This window comes from Danio rerio, chromosome 19, assembly GCF_052040795.2.
Source record: "Danio rerio strain M-AB ecotype USA chromosome 19, GRCz13ab, whole genome shotgun sequence".
In the NCBI taxonomy this organism is placed as follows: domain Eukaryota; kingdom Metazoa; phylum Chordata; class Actinopteri; order Cypriniformes; family Danionidae; genus Danio; species Danio rerio.
The window spans coordinates 15129542-15156016 of NC_141039.2; the positions used below are offsets into that span (position 1 = coordinate 15129542).

The 26475-nt window shown below is 36.9% G+C and overlaps 1 protein-coding gene and 1 long non-coding RNA gene across 4 annotated transcripts in view; both read left to right on the top strand.

Moving 5' to 3' along the window:
• Positions 1-268: 268 nt before the first annotated feature.
• The window catches only part of tmem222b (transmembrane protein 222b), a 42417-nt gene continuing 16210 nt past the window's right edge, over positions 269-26475 (top strand). For 2 of the 3 annotated variants that reach the window (XR_015515982.1, NM_001442761.1), the window contains exons 1-3: positions 269-490; positions 7734-7818; positions 21314-21345. Coding sequence is in view for 2 of the 3 variants with exons in the window: in NM_001442761.1 (NP_001429690.1) it covers positions 372-490; positions 7734-7818; positions 21314-21345 (236 nt within the window). In the remaining variant the exon portion in view is untranslated. The remainder of the gene's footprint in view (positions 491-7733; positions 7819-21313; positions 21346-26475) is intronic. The other variant, XM_087294519.1, reaches the window with a different exon arrangement.
• Positions 2848-4481, top strand: LOC147832495 (uncharacterized). The gene is made up of 3 exons (XR_015516623.1): positions 2848-3174; positions 3373-4317; positions 4374-4481. It is a non-coding gene; the product is annotated as an uncharacterized LOC147832495 (long non-coding RNA).

Below are 26475 nucleotides of genomic sequence, written 5' to 3' on the forward strand. Positions count from 1 at the left end.
AGGTTTATAGGTTTTTTGGCAGCCCTATGAGTTATAATTCATTATTGATCATTTATCTTATTTTTATAGGTATACTTTGCAACTGTTTTAATTTTATATTTAATTTGTACTTATGTTGCCAAATATATATATTAATAAAAATCTAAATGTCGTTTACAACGATAGTACTACATATTTTCAGCTTTGTCTCAAATAAATCCTGTCACAATAGTTATTAACGCTGTCAGTTTTATCGCTTGATATTTACCACAGCTGAAGTGTGTGGTCTGCAGCAGTGGCCGAAGGGACCCCGGAAACGCGCCGCTCGTGTCGCCCGCGCGCCGCAGCTTCCAGGAAGCGGAACGAATGAAGTTCATTTCTCACAGCTGGTGATGGCGGATGCTGTCGAAATAGAGACCATGAAGAATTATAACATAGCGTTAGAGAGGATAGACCCGAGCATAAGCCGCTATCCCTACTGTATTGTATGGACGCCAATCCCCGTGCTATCGTGAGTGATTCTCGCCTCTACTGTTGCTTTTTGCTTCATGTTGATGTTTCGAAAGCGATTAAGTCCCGTATAAGAGGTTTGTGTTTATGATGGATGCAATACACCAAACATTAACGTTACACCAGCAAGAGACACGTTGCTTCACGTCACCGAGCGATTACACCGCTTTGTTGATCTGGCAGCGTTATTATGTCGCATCGGTGTACATGAAGTGTTATTAAACATTAACTTACATGGCATTTAAACCGGTTTTACTGACAGGAAAGCGCAGACGTTATTTGATGTAACGTTATTTGAAGAAATAGTTCCCCTATAAACATACAGTTAGCCATTAAATTACTCGTTTTCATGTTACAAACCGTATTCACCGGTACACGAAATTCACATAACGTTACTGAAGAATGTTTGTAAAAAGTATTATCCACACTCGCATAGAGTGAGAGTGAATGGGGACTGGCTGTTATGAACAGATGGTTACTGACTAAGCGGTTATGTTTATTTATTTTTATTTTTTTAATTCCACATAATATAACGTGAACTTTTTATTTTACTCATATTTAAATCATCATTATTTATTATTATTTTTTTAAATTAGGGTCAAACTAAGCTTTGGAAGAGTGCTCTTTGCTAAAATGTGTTTGTAACTTGAAACCTCCATCATTGTGGAAAACCTAAAAATAAGAGGACATTTCCAACCCTCTAGTAATGTCCTAACATTACTAGTAGCCTAATATTATTATCTTTTTGTAGGAAATGTCATTATGTGATCAAACTTTTAGTCTCCGTTCTAAATTTAGTATACACAGTAGAAGTCTGAATTATTATCCCCCCTCAATTATTAGACCCCCTGTTTAACCCCCCCCCCCTCCCAATTTCTGTTTAACGGAGAGAAGATTTGTTCAACACATTTCTAATCATAATAGTTTTAATAACTTATTTCTAATAACTGATTTATTTTATCTTTGCCATAATGACAGTAAATAATATTTCACCAGATTTTTTTAAGACACTTCTATACAGCTTAAACAGACATTTAATAGCTTAACTAGGTTAATTAGGTTATCTAGGCAGGTTAGGGTAATTAGGCAAGTTATTGTATAACAATGGTTTGTTCTGCAGACCTTCAAGAAAAAATATAGCTTAAAGGGGCAAATAAATTTTGTCCCTAAAATGTTTTTTTTTTTTTAATTAAAAACTGCTTTAATTCTAGCTGAAATAAAACAAATAAGACTTTCTCCAAAATAAAAAAAATATTGTCAGACACACTGTGAAAAGTTTTTTGGTCTGTTTAACATAATTTTGGAAATATTTAAAAAAGGAAAAAAAAATCAAAGGGGGCTAATAATTCTGACTTTAACTGTATAAAAACACTTAGAAATTAGTGCAGTCAAAATATTTAAGCATGTTTAGTGTAAACAGTGGTAAGCTACGGAATTTTTTCATATATTCACTACTATGCTATACAGTAAGGCTTTCAGAAGGTTAGAAAGGATCTGTTAAGCCCTGTTTAAGCCAAAAGTCCAAGGGCCAGTATTTAAGTTAAAAATGTTTTTTACAGCATGTGCACAATCTCCCTTCAAGTTAAAAAAAATAAATAAAATTAAAGAACACAACCATTGCATGGGAAGTGGCATAGGGGAGAGCAGGGCAAAAAGGAACACTTTTTTGGTTTTGGCCAAAAAGTGAACAAAGTAATGGGGTTAGACAAACAATATTGTTTTTACCAACAACACACAAGCCTCTTCTACAAATGAGCACTTTATGATCACCTGACCTATGGTTTCTGTGCAGTATTGCCAAATGTGCCAAGAGAAAAAATTGTACTATTTACCCCACCTGCAAGGCAAGTTGTAGTAGTAAAAGTTGTAACACGTGCTATTAAAGTCAGATATCACACAATTAATTTAAATTCAGTTTACTGTAAATGATATATTTCCTCTACTTAACCCAATTTTTTGTATTCTTCATAGCACAACATGTTTATTTATTTATCTATTGGATAACATATTTGGATTTATTTGCATTATTAAAAAATGGATTTATTTTCATTATAAGCAATAATTGTTTTTTTCTATTAAAAATATGACATATATACATTCTTTATATAAAATGTTCTTACACCTTACACATTACGATTAAAATTGAAAAATAATTTTTAGTTTAACTGGTGTCCAACAGTGTGTGGCTTATTTGTAACACCCTGTTACAACCAACCCTACTGTGTGGTGTTTTCCTCCCAACTAGCTAGCAGTCATTGTGTTTCAAAATGATTCCATTTCTTAGCCTAGAAGACGATAATAACAACAATATAATATTTGACATACAGACTTTTTTTTACTTTATTTTTTTATAACAAAAAGACGCTACAATAAAAATACTTTTATGCTGCAAAAATGGTTCCTCCTATGTTTCTCATCCAAATTTCCCCAAACTTTTTCAACAATTGGCAGAAAGTTGTCTGTCGACACTGTAGTAAAAACCTCTGAAGCATGTCATGGTAAATACCTTAGAACTTTGTGTTACATTTTACCCCACGTTACTTTGTGCCCTGCGCTCCCCTACACACATTTCCACCTCAGTTTTTGAGTATGCCAAGTTTATAAATGAGACCCCATAACTGTTAAAGGGATTGTTCATCCTAAAAAGAAATTTAACTGTTAATTTACTCACCCTCTAAAGCACAGGTGTCAAACTCAGTTCCAAAAGGGCCGCAGCTCTGCACACTTTAGTTCCAACCCTAATTAAACACACCTGATCAAACTAATTGAGTCCTGCAGGCTTGTTTGAAACCTACAGGTAAGTGTGTTGGAGCAGGGTTGGAACTAAACTGTGCAGGGCTTTGGCCCTCCAGGAATTGAGTTTGACACCCCTGCTCTAAAGAGTCTAAACATTCAAGATTTAGGTGACTTTTTTTTCTTCAGTAAGATGTCCTTGGTGATTCATAAAATGCTAATCAATGACAATCGGCACTTTGAGATTTTAAAAAACATTTCAGCAGGTGTTTCCCACTGTACTTTATAAACTTTTTTGCAATTTAATTGGACTTAGAGTTTTATCTACTATATTTTATCTACAATATTGACCTAATTCTTCACAGCAGAAGTGCGCTTGTTTATATGCTTGTTTTAGAACTTTTGATTCAGCTGCCTATGGGAGGAATGACTTGGAATAATAAACCACAGAAAACTGTCAAACTACTTGCAAACAAGTGTTTGCATGATTATACAGACAAAGCAGAATCATAAAATAAGAAAATATAGTTTGCAAAATCAAGCTGCAGAACGGGTTGTTTTAACGTCTAAAAATGTGTGGAAGTCAATCGGGATGCTCATAATAACCGTTAACCGAAAAGGGGTGTTTTTAACCGATTAATTGTATCGGTTAAATGGTTGAATATTCAGATTAAATAATCGGTTATATTATTCTAGATATTTTTAAAGTTTTGGCTGCATAAGAAGCCGATCGCAGCGAATTCACTTTTTGCATTGAGAGGGGCATCTTTTGAATGATTTACTAATGGCCGCGAGCGTTTTGTGGCGCCCTGTGCCCCTTGTGATTTTGGCGTTGAGCGATGTGCTCTCGTAGACTATTTATTTTATTGTGTTTATGTAGTTTATTCTGTTATTCTATGCTGTTGGAAACACTGCAGGTGCGTGAAGATGTTCTGTTGTTTTGATGTTCTGTATGCTGTTGTTCACTTGTTAAATTAAATCAGTATATTAAAATGCAATATTTAATGTGTCAGACACAAAATAGACACGTCAATTATTTCTCAATTTAAAATTAATCTAATCAGTTAACTGTTAATCTTCAGTTAACGTGTGGCGGTTGTCGGTTGGCAAAATTAACTTAAATGATCATCCCTAGAAGTCAATGAGACCAGAAGTCTCGAGCCAAAAAAATTCAAATGGCTGAACCTGCTTGTACACGAAGAATAAGACGGTAGTTAGCAGTTCACAAAGTATTTTTGTCATTATTCCTGTTAAATCAATATCATTATAGATAAAAAAAAAGCTTCAGAAAATAATCACAACAAGAACATTTTATACCTCCTTGACAACAAAAACCTGTTATATTTTGGGATGGATTTTAAGTTTACAAACATCAACAAGAGGGCAACCCTTATGTTTTCACGTGGCATCAGAATCCGAACTCCTCCCGATAATCCCATTTGCTGCAATAAATCTGATCACAGCTGGTGTTAGACCAGTCTCCTGGTGTCCTCCTCTCTAGATTGTCTCAGTGTGAGAGTTCCTCGCCCCATGTTTTGTTCATCTCCTGTATTATTTGGGTCAGCGGTTTGCTCTGTAGGACACTTGGTGATAAATATGCCCATGGACAGGAGCGTATCTGGGGTGCCGGCGTATGCCCTACTCCACTTCAGACACTCCACTGGGCCTGTTTTAGCCAGGATATTCATTTTACACCCCGGAGAGCTCTGTTGATAATACTTTTTTAATCACTTTGACAGGAAATTTTGGTCTTGTTTCTAATCCGCTACCTTATCTGGTTGTCCTTTGGATTGCCGGTTCGGTTACCGTGCTTGTTTGAACTCTGAAGCCAAAAAAACATGAATATGAATCAGCAGGGGAAGCAGGATTTTGGCCAGGTGTGTGACATTGACAAAGGGCACTCTCTACTAGCATCAAGCCTTGTGCTCGTATATCTTTCCTCCTAAAAACGCACAAAAGTGCATGCAGATCCATGGATAATGTTAAACAACAGTTTTGTGAGCAATCGTCTCCTCCATATTTTGCTCTCCTCGTGCGGTAAGTGAAGGATAATGTGCAGTCATTACCGTAAAGTAAACCCTGTCCTTGATGCAAAACATAAGGCCTTGTAGCTCCCTGAATGGATTTGTTTTACGTCATTCCTGAGAGTTTAGAATTAGGATAGATATAAACACAATAGGGAAGTGGTAAGTTGATGATTTTTCCCGTTTGTTGTGATAAATGTTTAACCGCCTCTTTGGAGTGAACCCATTTAGACGTGTGTTGACAGCTGCTTATTCAAGACAAGTAAAAGATTTAAACCTTTAGGTTTTTTTTTTTTTTTTGACGGATTGAACATGATTTTTTTTTGCTTGCTTTTGTCAAACACAGACAATAATTGCATATTTAGCTTTATCTTGATATCAGTGTAAATTATATTAGCCCTCATAATGCATTAATCATAAAACTTCTGGTATATTTGAACCCCCATTTTTTTTAATACTTAACCTAATAGTAAAGAATATGATACCAATATATTCATAAGTAACATTTATGTAAAATGGTTATATTAAAAAATCAGAAAGAATGGTGTGTATTTTAACATGATAGTTGAACTAAATATGAAATCATTTTAATTTACTTATCCTCCGCTTGTTCCTGTATTGCCAATTTTCTTTAAGGAGGCTCTCTTAGTGGTAAAGAAGACAAATTCTTACCCAAAGTGTCTTTTAAAGTTTTATTCATTTTAAAGAATTTACAACAACGACCGTTTCTTCAGAGAGTGAGACGCAGAAACAGAGTGTGTTCTCTTTTTATCTAGTTTGTAATACCCACAAGGTCATCAGTGACATACTGGGTGAATCACAGTTACATCAACGCTCAAACTTCATTTTTTGATCATCTACATTTTAGTCTTACCTCCTGTCCGAACATTTAGTTTGGTAAATCACCATGTATTTATCCAGATATTGTCTGATGATAAACAGATGTTCAAGTGGTCCAATGTAAACAGTACATCCATGGAAGAATAAAAGAACAGACCTTTATAATGTATATAAATGAGTATATAAACTAATATAAGATGAGTAAAATGAACGTCCACCACATTCCAAACCTGTCTTTCTTCTATGGAAGAAAAAGATGTATAATTTGAAAAATGTTAAAAAAAAAAAAATAAAAAAAAAAAACAGCGATTGACATCTGTAGTATTTTGCAACCCAAGCTCTTTGGAGATATGTGCATACCTTTCTGAGAACCAAGACATACAGTGCTTCCGGAAAGGATTCATAGTGCTTCACTTTTTCCACAGTTTTTTTAATGTTACAGCCTTATTCCAAAACTGATTAATTCATTTATTTCCTCTTTTTCACAATGTGAAAAAAAGGTTTTTTGAAATTGTTGCAAATTTATAAAAAATAAAAAAACCTGAAAAATCACATGTACAGAAGTGTTTACAGTCTTCGCAGTGAAGCTCTAAATTGACCTTGGGTGCATGATGATTCCACTGATCATTCTTCAGATGTTTCAGCAGCTTGATTGGAGTTCACCTGTGGTAAATTCAGTTGATTGAACATGATTTGAAGAAGGCATACACCTGTCTATATGCCAGGGTTGACAGTGCATGTCAAAGCACAAACCAAGCATGAAGACAAAGGAATTGTCTGTAGACCTCCGAGACAGGATTGTCTTGAGGCACAAGGCTGGAGAAGGTTGCAGAAGAATTTCTGCCGCTCTGAAAGTTCCAATGAGCACAGTGGCCACTAGCATCCGTAAGTGAAAGTTGTTTGGAACTACAGAACTCATCCTAGAGCTGGTCTGCCATCTAAGCTGAGTGATCAGGGGAGAAGGGCCTTAGTCAGAGAGGTGAATAATAACCCGATGACCACTCTGTCTGAGCTCTAGCGTTCTTCTGTGGAGTGAGGAGAACCTTACAAAAGGACAACCATCAGAGTGGCCAGACGGAAGACACTCCCCACCTGGAATTTGCCAAATGGCATCTAAAGGACTCTCAGACCATAAGAAACAAAATTTTCTGGTCTAATAAGACTAAAATCAGACCACATATTTCTCGGTTCTAAAAAATGTAGCCGTAGGCACACATTCACAATGAGCCTGTGTTTGTATGTTTTGTTATGGATATCAATGGCTACTGCTTTATTCCAAGATTTTTCTGACGAAAGAATTTCAGAAATGTTTAGAAGCACTTGGTTGTAAGAAAATGGTGAGGAAATTTGGGTGAACTGTCCCTTTAAACCATCTGTATTGTTTTGTTCACTTATTAAGATTTACCGTTTGGACTTTTTAGATATTTTTATGTATCCTTCTGGGTCAGGATGGACCCAAATGCATAATGATGATTAAAACTACGTATTTAAAATGCAAATAAATATTAGCATAAAAATATTTTCTTCCATACAAATGAATAAACATAATGATCAGAGCTTTTTTAGGTAGCAAAAACGTATGTTTAGAAATAAAACTTCATATTTGTTGCTTTTGTTTCTACTAATTGTTTGTTTCTGCTTTTTCAGATGGCTTTTTCCATTTATTGGCCACATGGGCATCTGCACCTCCACTGGAGTGATCCGAGATTTTGCAGGTCCATACTTTGTCTCAGTAAGTATGATTACATACATGATTATAGTCAAGCTAAATGGGTTGTGGTCTAGTCAAACTACAGTCTTTGTTTGTCTTTCCAAGAATACATGACACAGTGCATTATCGGGCATTGTAAGGCATTTAAAAGCACATTGCATGTCAGTTCTGTATTTTGGAGGATGCTCATATGGTCAGTTATGTTGTACATTTAAGTTGTAGATGCAGGAAATTGGCAAAATAAAACGCATTGTTTAGGTCTAGGCGTAAGTCAGCCGGAAAGTAAAATTATTCTTAATTACTTTGTTTATAATATCTGATTTATCATTTTAAATATCATGATCTTTATGCGCAGTGAAATATTGCACTAGCTTTCACTTTTCATTGTCATCACTTCTCAAGATCATTGTCATAATCTTAGCCAATACAATACTGTAGCTGTTTAGACCAATGACTGTAAAAAATATGGACGACGCGACAGCCCTTTTTCCCATTGAACGCCTTGAGGGCAAAACGCCTGCTTGACGGGCACAAACTGTCGCAAAAGACTGCTGAAATTGGAGCCAGACATGCGCAGAAGGATTGTCTGATGGAGCCAGAGGAGGAGCCGCGAAAATGAGCAGAGTCGAGCTTCCAATCAAACGGTTTATGCAAAATCAACTACGCCCCCCGAACTTCTCAGCATGCGTTTGCTGTTATATCAACACAAATGGATGTAATAACGTTAACAAATATGAGGGTTTTATATATTCAATCGCGCCAGCTCCGGGCCACAGCGCATAACTTACTCGCGGCGTCACGGGCTGATTCCGGCTCGCATGCGGCAGCGCCGGCTCGCTCGGCCACTGCATCTGGCTCGATTGACTCAGACTGGAATCGGCCAGTGAGTCCAGGCATCCGGAGTAGGTCCAGCAGAGGTAACATTAGTCAGTCTGAGCTCTAAGAGATAAGTCTCCGGCAGGCGAGAATCTAGCCGGAACTGTGTTTTGCTATCTGGGTGGCTAGGCGTGTATCAGCAAACTAATAAAGCCCGAAAAAAGCCCTGAACTTAGCGAATAAACAGTGTTCCACCAGGATCATGTATGTCAGAAACTATAGTTTACTGCTGAACTCATTTTGTCATGGTAAAATAACACAGAAATCGAATAATAACATTTCAGTCTACTTCAGTCTCCTGCCGAAGCTCAGATGCCGCGCTTTGAGAAACTGTCAATCACAGCTGTCAATCACGATGACACGCCCAGCATTAAATTACTGCTAAAAACAAACTGTTTACAAAAATGAAGATCTGCACCTATTTCAGCACAATAACCAGTGCCTTAATCGACCAGAACTATCTTTCGGGACATTTTATTGCAAGTGTAATATTTTTTTTTATTTGGGCTCAAGTCTCCTTCATTAACACGGAGGAGGCGGGCTTTATGACTTGTACTGCAGCCAGCCCCCAGGGGGCGATCTAACAGCCGAAACCTTCACTCAAACGTAGGCTTGCGGCACACTTGGTTTAGACACTGTTTTAGCAACTCGCATACAGCCTGGTTCTGTTTTTATGATCCTGTGAATTCCCAGTATTTTTTAATCCACTGATTATTCTGTGTTAGTCAAAAATATGACATATAAAGTGCAAAGAAACAAGCACTTCTCCAACTTCCTTGTAAAAGAGTTTCCTGGGAAAATGCAAATTTTGTGTGCATTTATATAAGCAAGGACTTTTTTAAAGGTGGAGTTCAGTTCTGTCATCATTTACTTTTTATGTTTAAAACCCATATGATTTCTCTTCCGAAGATAAATGTTTAAAATATTCTTCTAATATGTTTGTGAAAGTCCAAACAACTAATATTTTTGATGACAAACTAATGTACCTTTATTAATTATGTACAGATTTTTAAATAAGTCAACATGGAGTATTTAATATAAAGCATTGAATAAAAAATACAGATTGAGTAAATTTGCATATTTATATAAAATGAAATAAATATTAATCACAATGGTAATAGTTTATTTAATTTTTCACTCTCAATTGTAGGAAACCTATTTTAGAGAATGTTGGTAACCAGTAGTCATTATTTCTTTAATACCGTAGTCAATGGCTACCAACCTTCTTCAAAACCACTTAAGGGTAAATAAATGAGTAAATTTTCATGCGTGAACAATCCCTGTAAGTCGAAGTTCAAACTTGCAAATGTATGAAGGTAAATCAGTAGCAAATCTCGAGAGCTTGCAAATCTAAATGTGAAAACTTGTGCTAATAATATTTGTACGTGTAGGTTTAAATTTACAGTCACAGCTCTGATGCTCATCCTCCAGTGGCGTAAGCTGCCCTGTGTGCTGACATACACAAACCTCCCATTTTATTGGCTGGCTCTAGCCAATAAGCTGTCTGTGCTGCTCTTTTCTGGTATACACATTTCTATAGAATTAATGATATTTAAAAAATATATATTTTCAGAAAATTGTTTAAAAAAATGAGGGATGCTGTGGCGCAGTAGGTAGTGCTGTCGACTCACAGCAAGAAGGTCGCTGGTTTGAGCCTCAACGGGGTCAGTTGGCGCTTCTGTGTGGAGTTTGCATGTTCGTCCAGTGTTTGCGTGGGTTTCCTCCGGGTGCTCGGGTTTCCTCCACAGTCCAAAGACATGCGGGACACGTGAATTGGGTAGGCTAAATTGGCCGTAGTGTATGTGTGTGAATGAGTGTGTATAGATGTTTCCCAGTGATGGGTTGCAATGAGTTGAAAGTGAATGAGTTAAAATGAACGAAATAATCAAATAATCATAGAAATTATTCTTTTGCACCCCAGTCCTGTTGGCTGCTGGCATTGTTCATTGGTCAGGCATCAGCCAATAAAACAGCTTTACCCTGCCCTGCCCTGCACTGCTTGTGCCTCTGCATTTACAAATGCACAAATGAATTCTGCTACAGAAATTGTGCAAAATGAGTAGCAAAAGTCAGAGCACGAGAGATTTGGTTGTCGAATTGGCAAATCTGGGAGGTTGTGAGAGCCGACGTGTGGTTGTACAGCGAAGCTGCAATAAAATTTGCTGTACACATTTGTTTCACGATTCGCCCTCCTGTGAATTTTTTAATAAATATTTCCCAAATGATTTTTAAGGAATTATCCGCAGTATTTCCTATAATATTTTTTCTTCTGGAGAAAGTCTTATTTGTTTTATTTCGGCTAGAATAAAAGCAGGTTTATTTTTTTAAGCTATTTTAAGACCAATATTATTAGCCTCCTTAAGCAAAACATTTTTTTGATTGTCTACAGTAGAAGTTACTGTTATATGACTTGCCTAATTACCCTAACTTGCTTATTAACCTAATTAAGCCTTTAAATTGCACTTTAAGCTGAATGCTTGTATTTTGAAAAGTATGTAGTAAAATATTATCTACTGGCATCATAGCAAAGATAAAATAAATTATTGGAAACGAGTTATTAAAACTATTATGTTTCAGTAATGGATAAAAAAAAAAATCATTCCGTTAATTAACAATTGGTGGAAAAAGGGCGCTAATAATTCAGGAGGGCTAATAATTCTGATCTCAACTGTATATATACATTTATTTTCCTCCTTGTAAATAAGGAAAGGGAAATAAATAAAATAGAATAAAAGCATTAAATAAACTGTGCTTTAAGCATTTTCATTGTAAGAAAAAAAAATTTATTATAGCTACAAAAGTCATTGTGTCGAGCAGTGAGTGATTTTGTTCTTTTGTAGTTTTGATTAATAATGATAAAAACAGTCGGCAGCAGGAATATTGTGCGCTGTCACTTTAAGAGCTGTACGGGTCTGATTTATGCTTTCACTTTCACATGTCTTTTTGTTCTTAACTCTCGTTTTGACACAAATTTGTGTGTAATTAACCATTAAAGCACTCACATTAAGGGTGCTTTCACACCTAGACTTTTGTTTCGGAACCTGTCTTATTTGCCCAGTTTGCCCGGTTCATTTGGCATATGTGAATCCACCAATCGCTCTAGGATCTGCGCCAAAACAGTCACTTCAAGATCGCTTGAATGAGGTGGTCTCGGCTCAATTGAAACAAACTCTGGAGCGGATCGATTGTAGTGAGAAAGTGATTTGATCAGAGCCCGGTTATATCACAGTGTTTTATGGGTATGTAATAGGCATACGGCAATATGAAGAGAGAATTTTGAATAGGACGGGAGGTCGTTCAACAGACATACCGAGTCTCCCACAAATGCACAGAGGCTCCTGGATGCCCGCAACACGTCATGCGCACCCTGTCAAACACCACCAAACCACCACCTTCCCTGACAGCTGAGCGGAAACTCTGCAAAATAACTCATGAAACTCTGACCAATGTGAGGAGAGTTTACTCACACGTGACTCGTTTTAGCTCTTTTGGTCCGTTTAGAAACTTTGCAGTGTGAAAGCGAACCACACCAAGAACAAAGAGCAACAATGTAACAATTTTAATCCCTGATTCGGAACAACTGAATCGATTCACAGGTGTGAAAGCACCCTTAGATGACTTTAGATGTGTGTGCTCTGCTCATCTCTGAGGCTGAGCGCATACACACAACAGCGTGTGATCTCTTTCACGCTTTTAAAAACATGAATGATTCGAATGTACACCAATGAATGATGCACATCCCATACTGCAAAAGTTACAGTACATGCTTTTAGGCCCCGTTTACACTAATGCGTTTTAGTTTGAAAACGCATAAGTTTTGCTACGGTTACGCCAACCGTCCACACTACGCCGGAGTTCTCGAGCGCCGAAAACGGAGCGTTTCAAAAACGCTGGAGAGGCCGTTTTCATTCTGAAACGCTGCTGCTCCGTCTCAGTGTGGATGATGGAAAACGGAGACATCTGAAAACGGAGGCGGGGCTGCAGACATTCGCCTCTCTGATTGGGGCTTTTCCTGAATATTAAGTAGCCTAACACACACAGTTCAGTCCTGCATTCTCTCCGTGTAAGTTTAGACTTCGCAAGTTTAATCAAGGCTGCAGTCTCTTCTTCTCAGTTTGATATGGACAACAGACTATACCGAGGACACGGGTAAATCTTTAAAGGGAACAGTGTACTTTATAACTTCATTCACATCACCTTGGCTACGTTGTTTCACTTTCTCAACAATAAAATGTAAACATGATTTAAGGAACTGCCTATTTTCATTTTAATATTAGCAACTTAGACAGCAGAAATGTTGAGGCATCGTGCTGCATGAGCGTCATCTTCACTGTGTGGATATTTATAACAAAACGGAGCCGATAACAACTGCCTCCTTTCAATTTCAGTGAAAATACGAAACACACCCTCTCTTTGCTGAATACCAGTTTTAATAATCGATAATGGCCATTATAAAAGTATAACATACAATAAGTTTACACATTAGAGGAAATAAAGGCAAGCGATCAGTCAATATACAGAATAGGCTACGTGATTACATTAATCATTAACTTATCTTTGCGCTTAGCCAAAACACGTTACCTAAGAACAAGTAATAGATTCCAATGACCAAAGTCAGGGAATATGTCGTTAAATAAAGACAACAAGATGAATGAAATATTCCATTTAATAAATATAGTGAGGTTAGGTCCAGCGGGAGATGCTTGATGAGAAGTCCGACTAGCACAGCTCTCATCTGGATAGATGGGCTGCAGCGCTTGCCCGAGTGTCTGTGTGGTCACGTGATGTGCGTTTTCAGCGTTTTGATGTGGACGGAGAGCAGTTCAGAAACGCTGGGTAAAACGCGAGTGTGGACGCGGATCGTTTTCATTCTAAAACGCCGTTTTAAAATTAGAACGCACTAGTGTAAACAGGGCCTTAGTCATTTTCACATGAAACTTAGCTTTGCAGAACAACAAATGTGTACAACTGGAAAGGGGGCGTTATATTATGCAATAATCTTGATTATCTCGATTGTTTTTTTTTTCAGTCGTTAGAAGCCAAAATTGAAATCGTAACTGAATTTCAATTAATTGCACAGCCCTACACATTTGTGTCTGTCATTTTGTATTTGTGAACTACTTTTTACAAATACATAACTAAAAATGTCTGCAACTTCGAATTCAAAACACAAGTGTGAGTGTAAATTTCAACCTACACACACACATTTTCACATTTAGATTTGTAAGCTCTCGAGATTTGCTACTAATTTACCTTCATACAAATGATTGCTCTAGACAGGCTGGATTAAAATCTGAGCATCACTAAACATGTTTGCCAACACTTTTTCTCAGTGGAGAGAAAACGCATAACATTGGGAATATTTCCAAACTCTGCAGGTTTCAATTTCTCATTGGATGGTTTGGATCTCCTTCAATCTGGCAACAATGTGCTTGTTAGAAGCCCATAGAGGCTTGTTACTGCAAGAGGCCTGAACTATGTTATAAATGACCGGCGCAGACCGGGCTCTACTTTGCTCCTGTCTGACCTCAACAATGTCAGGCAACCCTGTGTTGGCATATAAAGGCTTTAAAAAGTTTGCGTCTGATTTAAGAGAAGAGCGTTCATCCAGATAAAGGTCTCTATAAGTTCTGTTCATAAGCTGTGGATCATTTTAGCTTTCACTAGAAATCACTGGAGAGTTCAATATTTTGCCATCAGCTTCCTCAGTGACCCTGTTACAACCACATCCTGTTATTTCCAAAAGGAAAATCTATAGCTGTGCAAAAAGGTGCAGAGCAGAGGAGGATTCTTGCCTGTAATAGGACATGTGGTGAAAGCTACACCTACATCCTTCTGCTTTGTGAGCTTTCTGTGCTGCTAATTGCAATGTTTTTAGCCATTTCTAAAGTTTTAGACACTGAACGTCCAGATGTAAGGCCAGTTTTTACCTGGTATTTGCATGAATTATTGTCAGCCTGATCTCAACTGGATATGCGGTGCTAAGAATAGGTGAAAACAAGGTCTAAAATGTTTAGCACTTTTCCCTATTATGAGTTTACAAGTGGATTTAATTGGATCACAGCCGCAGGGCAAATGCTCATTAGGGCTGGGTGACTATTCCAAATTGAAATTGCAAATAGGGATGCAACAGTTATAGATTTTGGTTGGACAATTATAGCCAATCACGGTTTCATGGTTATCACGATTATATGTTGAAAATCTTAATCACTTATCTGGCTTTTTGAAAATACCTCTGATATTTTCTCAGACTACATAAACAGCTTGTTTTTAAATATTGTTATTAGGCTTTAACCTTGTTCACTGCAATATAAATAACAGTGAATTAAAATAAAGTTTGGTGCTAGTCTAGAAACAATAACAATCTGTCATGCCTATGAATTAATTATTAAACATACAACGAGTCCCATTTATTTCTGCAATTCCTTGCTGCATTTTTTTTTTTTTTTGGCTTGGTGACTTTTCATAAAATGTTCTTTTCTTAGACACTTAAGATAACAAACAATCATTCTTCTTCTGTATTTCTGTGGAACTGTATAGTGGTCTTGCTAATTTGTGCAACTGATTGAAACTCAATCCTAAACGGGTGGCATATTTCATTGCATCTTATCACACATTGATGGGCCATTGGATTCCAATCAGGAAGATATTTACATATTCAAAATACTACATATTCTAAACGTCACTTAAAAGCAGTATGGGAGGCACTGCAAGGTTTGTTGAGAGTAACTTAGGGTGCTTTCACACCTACACTTTTGTTTCGGAACCTGTCTCGTTTGCCCAGTTAGCGCGGTTCGTTTGGCATATGTGAACAGGTCAATCGCGCTCTGTTCCGTGCCAAAGTAATCGATCCGAGACCGCCTGAATGAGGTGGTCTCGGCTCGATTGAAACGAACCCTGGAGCGGTTCGATTGCAGTGAGAAAGCGATCCGATTCGAGCACGGTTATATCACTGTGTTTTATAGATATGTAATAGGCATACGGCCATATGAAGAGAGAAGGCTGGAAGTTTCGTGAGTCTCATGATGCCCGCAAATGAGTAATGATCTCCCGGTAATCTCGCGTCTCCCTCCCGGTCCACAAATAGGCATCGTCGTGCACCCTTCTCATCCCTCCCCACCGCATCTCTCCTCAGACACATTGCGCGCACGCACCTTGTCATTCACCACCAAACCAACACCTCTCCTGACAGCTGAGCGAGACTCTGCAAGATAAACCCTGACACTCTGACCAATGTGAGGAGAGTTTACTCGCACGTGACTTGTTTTAGCTCTTTTGGTCCGATTAGAAACTTTGCAGTGTGAAAGCAAACATCTCCAAGAGCAAAGAGCAACAATGTAACATTTGTAATCTCTGTTTCGGAACAACTGAATCGATTCACAGGTGTTAAATCACCCTAAAAGTTACACTTAACAAAAAAAAAGTCCCCTCTCCGCTGTCGCCTCTAGCTTGCATGGTTTGGGGTCGATAGAGCTACCCATCGATGAATTTCCTCTTCAGTGTTTGGACTCTCAGTGATGATTTTAAACCACACTGAACTGAGCTGAACTGAACTTAAACACTAAAAACTGAACTTCTCTGTTCCAATTTACTATGACCATTTATGTGAAGCTGCTTTGACACAATCTACATTGTAAAGCACTATACAAATAAAGCTGAATTGAATTGAACTAACTTCTGCAATCGCATTTAGAAAGTAGTTTTACCTTATAAAGAATGAAAAAGAACTCGGCTGTGAGCATATCTTGGTCTTTCTTGTTAAAAATACATGGTAGTATCCTCGAGTTCACCTTCAGGGCAACACTATCTCATAACGCACTTGCCATTAAAAGAACCACAACACAAATCCATCGCTTGTTCATAAGAATCCTGTACAAATTCAGACAAGCTGTTCAAACAAAAGCAAAGTCATCATAGTACAGAAGATCCACGGCAGTTCTCATCAGGTTAGGACATTATCCTTTTATCAGACAGGAGCAAAAAGTGAAATGTCTTGGGTAGAATGAGGCCAGTAACGTGAGAGGATGTGGTTATTTGACCTGCGGTGATACGGACCAGCACACTTTGAAGTGCACTCAATCTGCTGCACTTAACTCCGCTTGTGGCTGACAGTGACTAAAACACGTCTTGCATGTGGAATGAGCAGGTGATGAGGCTTTTGAGGTTACTTGATGCTTTAAAGGGAAAGGTAACCCAAAAATGACAATTCTACCAAGGGTGTCACGGAGTGGCATTTGTAATGACATAAAAATACCATATACCTGTACTACATGAAACTAAATATTGTAGTCTGAACAAATAACTCTTATAAACTGCTTTATTTTAATGACTCGTGTAGTTGCCGCCATTCAAAGTCAGCTTATTTTGTTAAATTTGCAACATGTACAGACATACAGACTATTTAAATTACATTACTGTCAGACCTAAGTGCATACAGATAATGAAAACACAAGAGGAATGTAAATATACAATAAAATCCACATCATTTGAGTAAAATTTAAGAGAGAAAAAATAAGGGCACATTGTAGGTAGAGTGTGAATAAGTGAAAGGTCCAGTACGATGAGATTTTGAAGGTTAAAGTGACAAAGCACCCCTCCATGTTGCCAGATGTATCCATAATAAATAATGTCCCCCTTGATTTGCTTTTACTGACAGTGTCAGTTTAGTGATTTGGGCTTAATGAATTGAAAGCCGAAGTTTGGGGTTAACAATTTCATTAGGGATTTATTGGCAGCCATATCGTTATCAGCCGATAAATGCTATTTTTAAGATTGTCTTTATTGATTCGATGTCTAAATTAGGTCGATATTTTAAGGTCGATAAAAATGGAGCTCTCCTCACATTGTTTATTCCTTCAAAGTTCGTCCTTACTTCATGTGGTATTGCTGTCCGTTAATAACTCAGTAAGTAACCATGTTCCTTATCATTGTAGATATTTTTGATCGAGTGACATTGTGTATTTTGATTTAAATTGCCTAAGGAAAAAATATTACATGTGTAAACATAACAGCAAAAGCAGCAAGTCACACGTGCTAAACAACTTGGTGGGTTATTTGTAATCTACTATGACTATTTGTTATTATCATTGCATTGCTTGCCATGTGTTGTTGATGTAAGATTGTATTCAGTTTGATTGGAATGTTCATATTGATTATAACGAGCGCGAGTGAGGGTTGTTATTGCACTCACACACAGACAGACACACACACACACACACACACACACACACACACACACACACACACACACACACACACACACACACACACACACACACACACACACACAGACACAAACTGATCTGATAGCCTTCACAGCTGCATGTGGGGAGATGTGCGCCGGTCACTAAATCCAGCATAGGGGCTCTCAACTCACCGTCACAGTCTGTCTTTATATTATGCTCTGTGTTTGTCATAAAGTCATCTGTACTCAATGATCTGGTGTTAGATCAAAATCTGACTCCGTGGGCAAATCTGCACCTCTAGTTGAGTGAAATCCCGAAATAACTTTTCATCGATCATTTTTCCTGCAATTGACTGCAAGAACGAACACAAAAGCGTTGTCTGATTGATAAGCAGCACACACGTGTTCAAAAGAATCTAAAACGCCAAATAAAATTAATCTGTGCCGCATTTTCTAAAGTAAAACGTACTATCTGTATCTAGCTTTTCGCTTGTACGGTGGCTCTGAACTGTCAGAACACCTCTAAAAAAGGCTTTTTTGGACATGACATATCTGTACATGTGTACATTACTGTAACACATTTTATTCAAGAACATTTGAGCTGGTTTCAGTCTTTAGCTCTTTCATTTTAATTTTATTTAAATATATATTTAACTTGCTTGTTGAATAAATCCCATTTTGTTATTTAACCTATTATTTTTATGCAACAGTCAAGTTGCATGTTAATTTGCTATGAAGTAAAGGAAAATGTATTTTTTGCATGGTGATTAATGTAAAATCGTGAATATAGGTCTATATAATCCCCATGCAATTTTGAAATTATAGTTTTTTTTCTGTAATAGACTATTCAGTTCATAAGAGCAGTTCAATCTTTTATAAAGTTTGCTGTATAAAAATATAACATTTAGAAATATTTATAATTATCAGTCTATATATATCAGCTATCAGCCTCCAAGTCTGAAGAGTTATCAGTTATCGATATCGGCCAAAAAATCCATATCGGTGCTTCATTTTAAAATAATTAAAGTTGGTTGAATTTCGCATATTTTGCATAGCTAAAAGCAAGACAATTTGTTCCATCGTGGCAAGTGTGGGTCAGATGCTAGAACCCATCTTTACGCATGCCATTTACAACGTCGCACCAGTGTAAATGCATGAATCGGATATAGGTCACAATTTATAGAACGTGTAAATGGACAGGCAAAATCGGAATTGGGCACCTGACAGTGTAAACCGGGCCCAAGAGCCCTCTGAACCTCCATATACAGCAAGGGTCATGAAACTTTCAAATCCCTGAAAGTTATCAAGAATTTCATTAGTGTTTCAAAAAAAAAAAAAAAAAAACTGACTTCATTCAAAAGTTTTTTTCTCTTCAGCATCAGTTCAACATCATAATATATTAGACATATAACACAACTTCCTCTGCTGGGCACATCTGGGGTATACTACATTATCTTGAGTATATGTCTTTAAATAAAAAAAATTATAAATAATGCCCTTACTTATAATTGCAGAAATAATAAGAAATATTCTATGTTTCAGACTTTAAATATAAAGAAAAACTATGTATATAAATATTTTATATTTAAACGGATATATAGGATTCAATGCATTTAACCTATTATTTAAGATTTAAAAACATGTTTTGTATTGACATGTTATCAATAATTTATACACAAAAAATTAAGAAAAAAAATGCCATGCTTTTCAGACTTTTAATATTAAAAAAACATTCCTTTTTTGACATGTTATCAGTAATTTATAAACTAAAACACAAATGAATAGTTTTACTCAAAATACAGTTTTTGACAAATTCAAAGAAACCATAGTAAGTGTGATTTTTATTTTTTATTTTATTTTACTTAAGCTGACATGGATGAGTTGTGTTCATCAAGATTTTTTACTTTAAAAAAGTACTACTAAATACAAGATAAATTTAAACACTGTAAAATTATTTTTTTTAATTAAAATAAAAATTTTAATTTAACACTGTAAAATAATAAGTCTTACACAGTTATACATGTTATTGTTTCAAATCAATATGAAATAAGCACAAAGTCTAAAATATCCATCAATTATGACAAAAAATAATTTTACATTATAGTAGATTGGTTTGATAGGTAAGTGCTTTTTAAAGCGTGAAATAGACTTGAATGGACTGAAATAGACTTTGTCACAGTTGCTATTAAAGGGGCTTTTTGTTGCTTTTGTTCTTGTGGTGCTGTCAGGCAATTAGTGTTGTCATAATGATGTCAGCTGCACTAGTCATTAGTCACATGGCCTGGCAGCAGAACTGAGTGCCACGGGCAAAGATGCCTCATTTCAGTTCACATACTGGAGATGAGTGACATGCTTTCACAGGCAGCTCAAGGTAATACAAACCTCACAGGAGCACCATATCCCAACAGATTGTAAAGTTCAAATTTAAAATCTAATGTGACAAATAAGGGATATGTGTCATTTGTAAAATAAGTGTATTAATTGCAATAATCAATTGGAGGTGTCAGTGTCTATGGTTAAAAAAAACACACTCACGATAGTACATTTTCATTTGGAATCTGTACATTTTTTTAGTTCTACCTTGCACTTTTTTTGTTAACATTTATCATTACTATTGTTTATTTCTTTGGGATGTACATTTTCACATTCGGATCTCGACGCCTAATTATTAAATTGTTAAAATGACTATAATTAAATGAAATATTCTTAAGAATAAAATATTGTGTTCCTTGTGAAAGTGAACTTTCATAATGATGCTGTTATATTGTCATTCTGGCATTATATAATGAGTGCCATAAAATGGTCTTAAAATGACAAAATATCATTTATTGCTCTTAATATATTTTGGTACTATATAATGTATGACAAAAAAAATTATATTGTGACAGGCCTAGTAATAATTAATAATAAAAAGGGCTTAGGTCATAGGGCGTACTCACGCTATGTACAGTTGCCTCGAACTGGGCCAAAGCACGTTTGTCCCCCGACAGCCCGCACTCGCATTACTATCGGCCCTGGGCACGCTTACGTCATCGATGCTGCGCTGTTCAGTAGAGAAATGCTCTCGCTCGGCACAGTGGAGATTTCTCTTGTTATATCGTCCTTAGGGATGCAATGACACGCAGTAAGATATTTTGCCGAACAGATCAGCCACTTTTGACGCTTATAAACAACAATCACGTCTCGCTTTCAGTTTTGGGCTTTGGCGCGTTTTGCAAGCGTACACAAGCGTACCGCACCAAAGCCCTAGTGAACCGCGCACACCTCTTCCAACCGGGCCAGGGCCGGCCAAGTGAACCGTGCCTGAGCCCGATTCAGTGCACTCACACTTCTCAAATGATCCGGGAAACGGGCCTGGGCACGGTAAGAATAGCTTAGTTTGAGTAGGCCCTTAGTTAATGTTAGCTGTCGATTTGTTCACATACAAAGTTTAACTGTGTTTTCCCACTCTTGCAGGAGGATAACATGGCATTCGGAAGACCAACAAAGTAAGTCAGTGTTTCAATACTCAAAACATGTTTACTTTTTGTAAATATGTTACAATCAGTGGATTATTTGTAGTTGTCTTTTGTATATAAGCTAGTATTTAATAAGTATGAACACCCAAAAATTACAGACATTGAATAAAAACATCTATGCCTTTTTTTTCAACAATGTCATGTTTGGTATTTCAGGCATTTAGGGTTCATATAGCATAATGTTTAAGAATATGAAGCAAAAATACTAACTTTTTGGCCCTTTCACACTGAAATAAGGTTTTCGTAGTTCCTAGAACTACACTACCTGACAAAAGTCTTGTTTTTGATCCCTGTTGTTAGAGCAACAAATAATAACTTGAATTAAAGTGGCAGAAGGTCGATTTTTCTGATGAATCATCTGTTGAACTGGATCCTAATCATCACAAATACTGCAGAATACCTATTGGAACCCGCATGAACCCAAGATCAAGTCAAGTTTGTTGAAGGAAAATCATGGTTTGGGCTTACAATCACTGGGGGGGGGGGACTTAATTAATAAGTTATTTGAGTCATTGAAGAGAAAAATGAATGCAGTCCTCCATGCTCATGGGAGTCATACACAATATTAAATGTTTTTCCGCTGCCCTATGACTTTATATTCTGTACTGTAGATTATTTCTGTTACGTGACAGGACTTTTGTCTAAGCAAAGTCAGAACTTACTGTCCTATTGAAATGATCATGATCATATATTTTTTCTAAAACTTGAATAACTTGAAAGACTTTTGTCAGGCAGTGTATTCGTGGAAGTACCAGTCTTTTGGTTTGTCGCACTCTAGGAATAGGCAATGATTTTAATTCTGATTACACAACTTAAGTGAACTAAATTTTCTCCTCGTTTAGAGTAGGGTCTAATCAAGCATAATAGGAACTAGTGCAAATGTTCATTGACTGTCAGGATTACATATGACATGTGTTCATCCAAAGTTCTACAACACATACACAAACTGAAAGCTAATGTCAACATTTACCTGTCACCTTTTGTTGATGTTGTTTTTTTTGTCAGTCTTGATGATATGCAGCACTACACATTGTAAGGACTTTTTTAGACTGTTTTATGATGAAAGTTCTGTATAATTCCTTATAAGCCTGGTATCCCATTTGATACATTTTTAAGAGCTCCTATTTTGGGGGACTCCAACAACAGGCTGATATGCATGCAAGGTAAAAACAAAATTTGTTCATTGTCTTATAATATGCATTTATTTTTACCTAATTGTCCCAATGACTCCCATATGATTTGATTAGCGATTCATTTGTTCCCTTCATTGCGTGAGGCTAATCTGTTGAGATTGATCGAGTAGGTTCAGCACCTTTATTCCCCACAGCCGAATCTCCATCTGTCAGTAATTGTCATCTTTATGTTATGATCAGTTCCCTGATCTCCAGCGCTTTGCTAGTGTCTGAAGAGAAAGGCACGTTCACGTTTTACCCCATCCGGCATTTCATATTTGGTACCGTATCGACGTTGATGCGTTCAAGCAAAAGATTCAAACCCGACACGATTCATTTATTTAATTCTGAGTCGACTATATTGTTAAAGAATCAATAGTTTTATACAGTGTACTTTCAGATTTAAACCTCAGCTGGATGTTTTCATTCATTTAAGCCGAGTTCAGACTGCATGATTTTTAAAGTAGTCATGCCACAGATGTTTTCAAACTGCATGACTATCTGGGCTAGTGTTCCATCAGTGCTGTGTTTACACTGCAAGATGTATCGGCAACAGGTAGTGGAAAGAGTACTGAAAAATCATATTCAAGTAAAAGTACCACTACTTGCCTAAAAATGTAATGCGAGTAGAGTAAAAGTATCTGTTGTAAATATTACTCAGACTATGAGTAAAAAGTAGCCCTTTCATAAGTACTCATGAGTAGTATTACGCTGTATAAAGCTGATGCAATTACATGTAATTTGTGCATGCGTGTGTAAACATAACATTCTGTAGTGCATTTAGTTATTGCCCAGCAGGCACACAACTTCATAAGACATCAATATTAGGTTAGAATTAGGCTGTGATGTCAGGTGACCAAAATTCAATGGCTAAACAGCATCTAAGGCAGGGCTATTCAATTAGTTTGTCATGGGGGCCGGTTCATGAAAAGCATCCCAAACTAAGGGCCGGAGAGATATGACTTGCTACAGTATATGAGTGATGACACAACAGCATATAAGAGCCCATATGCTGTATATTTTTGCTACTTAAGACACCCATGTTGGCTTTTTCTACATTAAAATGTTAATATATTGTATTTTGAAACTACATAATATTACTGCATTGTGCAATAGACTTTTTTTAAATTTTTTTTTTACAAACATTGAAATGATGTATTTCAGAGCACAACAAAAGCAGTGCATTGCTGAAGTAGGCTTCTTCTACAATCAGACACATTCATATGTCTGAACTGCATAACAATTAGGGATGCAACAATTATAGATTTTGGTTGTACGATTATATAGTCTGAAGAATAATCATGGTTTCAATGTCATCACGTCTAATGTAAATTCAAGCTTTATATTAGGTAAGTAGCTATTTAGATTAACTGTTGTTGCCATCTGCATTCATGCATACATAATCATTTTAATAATTTTTTGTCTAACCTATCTTTTGTTGACATTGCACTGAAAGGCATGCACAACCGTGGGATGTTTTCTACTGCGTGCGCCCAGAAAGACACAGGCGCGTCGCTCTGCTGGGACCCGCATATTGACATGTATTCTTACATTAGAGTAACAAACTTGCAAGCAGAAAAGACGTGATATGGGAACGGCCGCTATAGTTAATCCTGTGTGCGTGCGTATTAGCCTCGGTGTACTTCAAACTTAAAACTAGCGCACAGGCAACTTGGCATTTTGCAGCGGTTTCGTTTTGTTCCGTGCAACAGAAATGCGGTTTAGAGAAGACTTTACGATTAATAAACTGTGATGAATTAAAGCGCTTTTAATAATGAAATCGGCTAATCGTTGCATCCCTATTAACGATATCAGTGCATTGTACAAATAGCCTTTTCTACAAACATATTTTCGGCTGCCCGCACCACTCGCTTATGATGACTCGTGCTCTGTGCAGCCTTTATCTGCAGCTCGTGCTGTTATTGAACAGACGCACTAAATTTCAAAACTTTAGCGGCCGTTTTTCGACTGAACTAAATTTATTTTTGATGTCTTGGTCACACTGTTTGGAGGGCCGAAACAAAGTGCCTCGGGGGCCGCCAATTGAATAGCGCTGGTCTAAGGACAATGTTATTTTGATGTCCAATAATGGCGTCAAATGACGTTAATATTTGGTTGATTTTAGGTTGTGGTAGAAAGTGACCAAAATCCAACGTCGAGCCAACATGTCATATTGACGTCAAATACTGACATTTATTCCTTGGGTATGGCAACCAAAATCCAACATCTGATAGACATCATAGTGGTAACATCCACACAATTTCAAGCTGTGACATCATTAGATGTTGATATTTGGTTGGTTTTAGGTTGGACATTGACTTTGGTCTGACATTAAGTTCTGTCGTCAACCCGATTTTCATGTCCAAAATGCAACATCCCCATGAGGCTATGATACAACGTCATCTGATGTTTAAGGCCATTTCGGTCATCATACAGTAAACATCCATCATCTTCACATCAGTGACGTGCATCTAAACAGTCTCTGGGTCAATGCGTGTAAAGATTTTGGACATCATCTTGGAGACTTTTAATGCATCCAAACAGTTTGCTTCAATTATAAAGCACACATGTCTTGGCGTAGATCATTATGATGCAATTTACCTTCTGTGCGCGATTTGATTGGACAGGAATGGACTGATTTTTCTAATCCCCATAGACAAGAAAAAATAAAGTAGAGACTGCAGGTTGAAGGAAAGTAGTGAAGTTAAAGTACAGATACTGCACTGAAAATGTACTGTAAGTGAGAGTAAAAGCACACAATTTTAAACTACTTAGTAAATTACAATTCCTGAGAAAAACTACTCAATTACAGTAATTTGAGTATTTGTAATTACTTTACACCACTGTCTGCAACAGAAGAGTTCACACTGCATGACTTTAAAATAAGAAGGATTGTTGACAACTTTTTTTTCAAACTACATTTCACAGCCAAACACACGTGAGAAGACATGAAAACAACGCGAGGTCACATAATATATCTTTTGTTATTAAGTACATAATGAGAAAGAAACCTTTAGTGGGGTAGAAAATGTATTTATTTTGCTCACCTGGCTTTGTAGGGAGCAATTACTCTTAAACGTAATTTTTATTTTTCGACCCAGTTGTGCGTATTGCTCGGATGACATGTCAAACAGACGGTGCTCCCGCCAAATTTCCAGTAGTTTTTCCTCAATTTCTTGGGTCAAAATAAACTGAAAAGGAGTGTTTTTAACTTCTCCCACAACCTCCCGCTGGCTTGCAGCCAGGTACCCAAAAGTGGATGCTGCTTTCTCATTGGCTGTAGGTGATTGTTGATTTTATGTTCAATCAGAGCTCATTTCACACGGCATGATTTCAGTCGCTGACAGCTCCAGATATTTAGCATGCCAAATATCTCACAGATGTTGGCGATTTATCTGTGACTTTCTTAGATTGCGTCTTTGATAGTTCATACTGTGCGATTGTCACTCACATAAACAAGCACCGCTTTGCTTGTGATTTCAGGCATTTGTCTGCGATTTTTAAAAATCTGGGCTAAAATCATGCAGTCTGAACTCGGTATTACACACTGCATGGAAGCTCATTTTCAAAAACTCACAATAGGAGCTCTTTAATGATTCAGACTACACAATATTTTTGTCTGTTGTGATACTCGTTAATGTTACTTTGACTACTACATTATTATTATGCTATGGACAAGAAACCTGTTAGACTACATGTTACTTTCTAACAAATTATTGCTTGCCAACTATAACAACGTGTGATATGTCATTAACAAGGCTGGACCAGTGACTGATTTCTGGAAAAAAAAAAGAGTGTAAACAAAAGATTCAAAGTGTTTTGTGTTGCACCAGCTGACTTGACTTGTCTTTATAAAATAAAAGAAAAGCTGATAGTATCACTGTTTCATCCTGTTTGAAAGCTGTGCACTGAAAAGATTCTTGCTTTT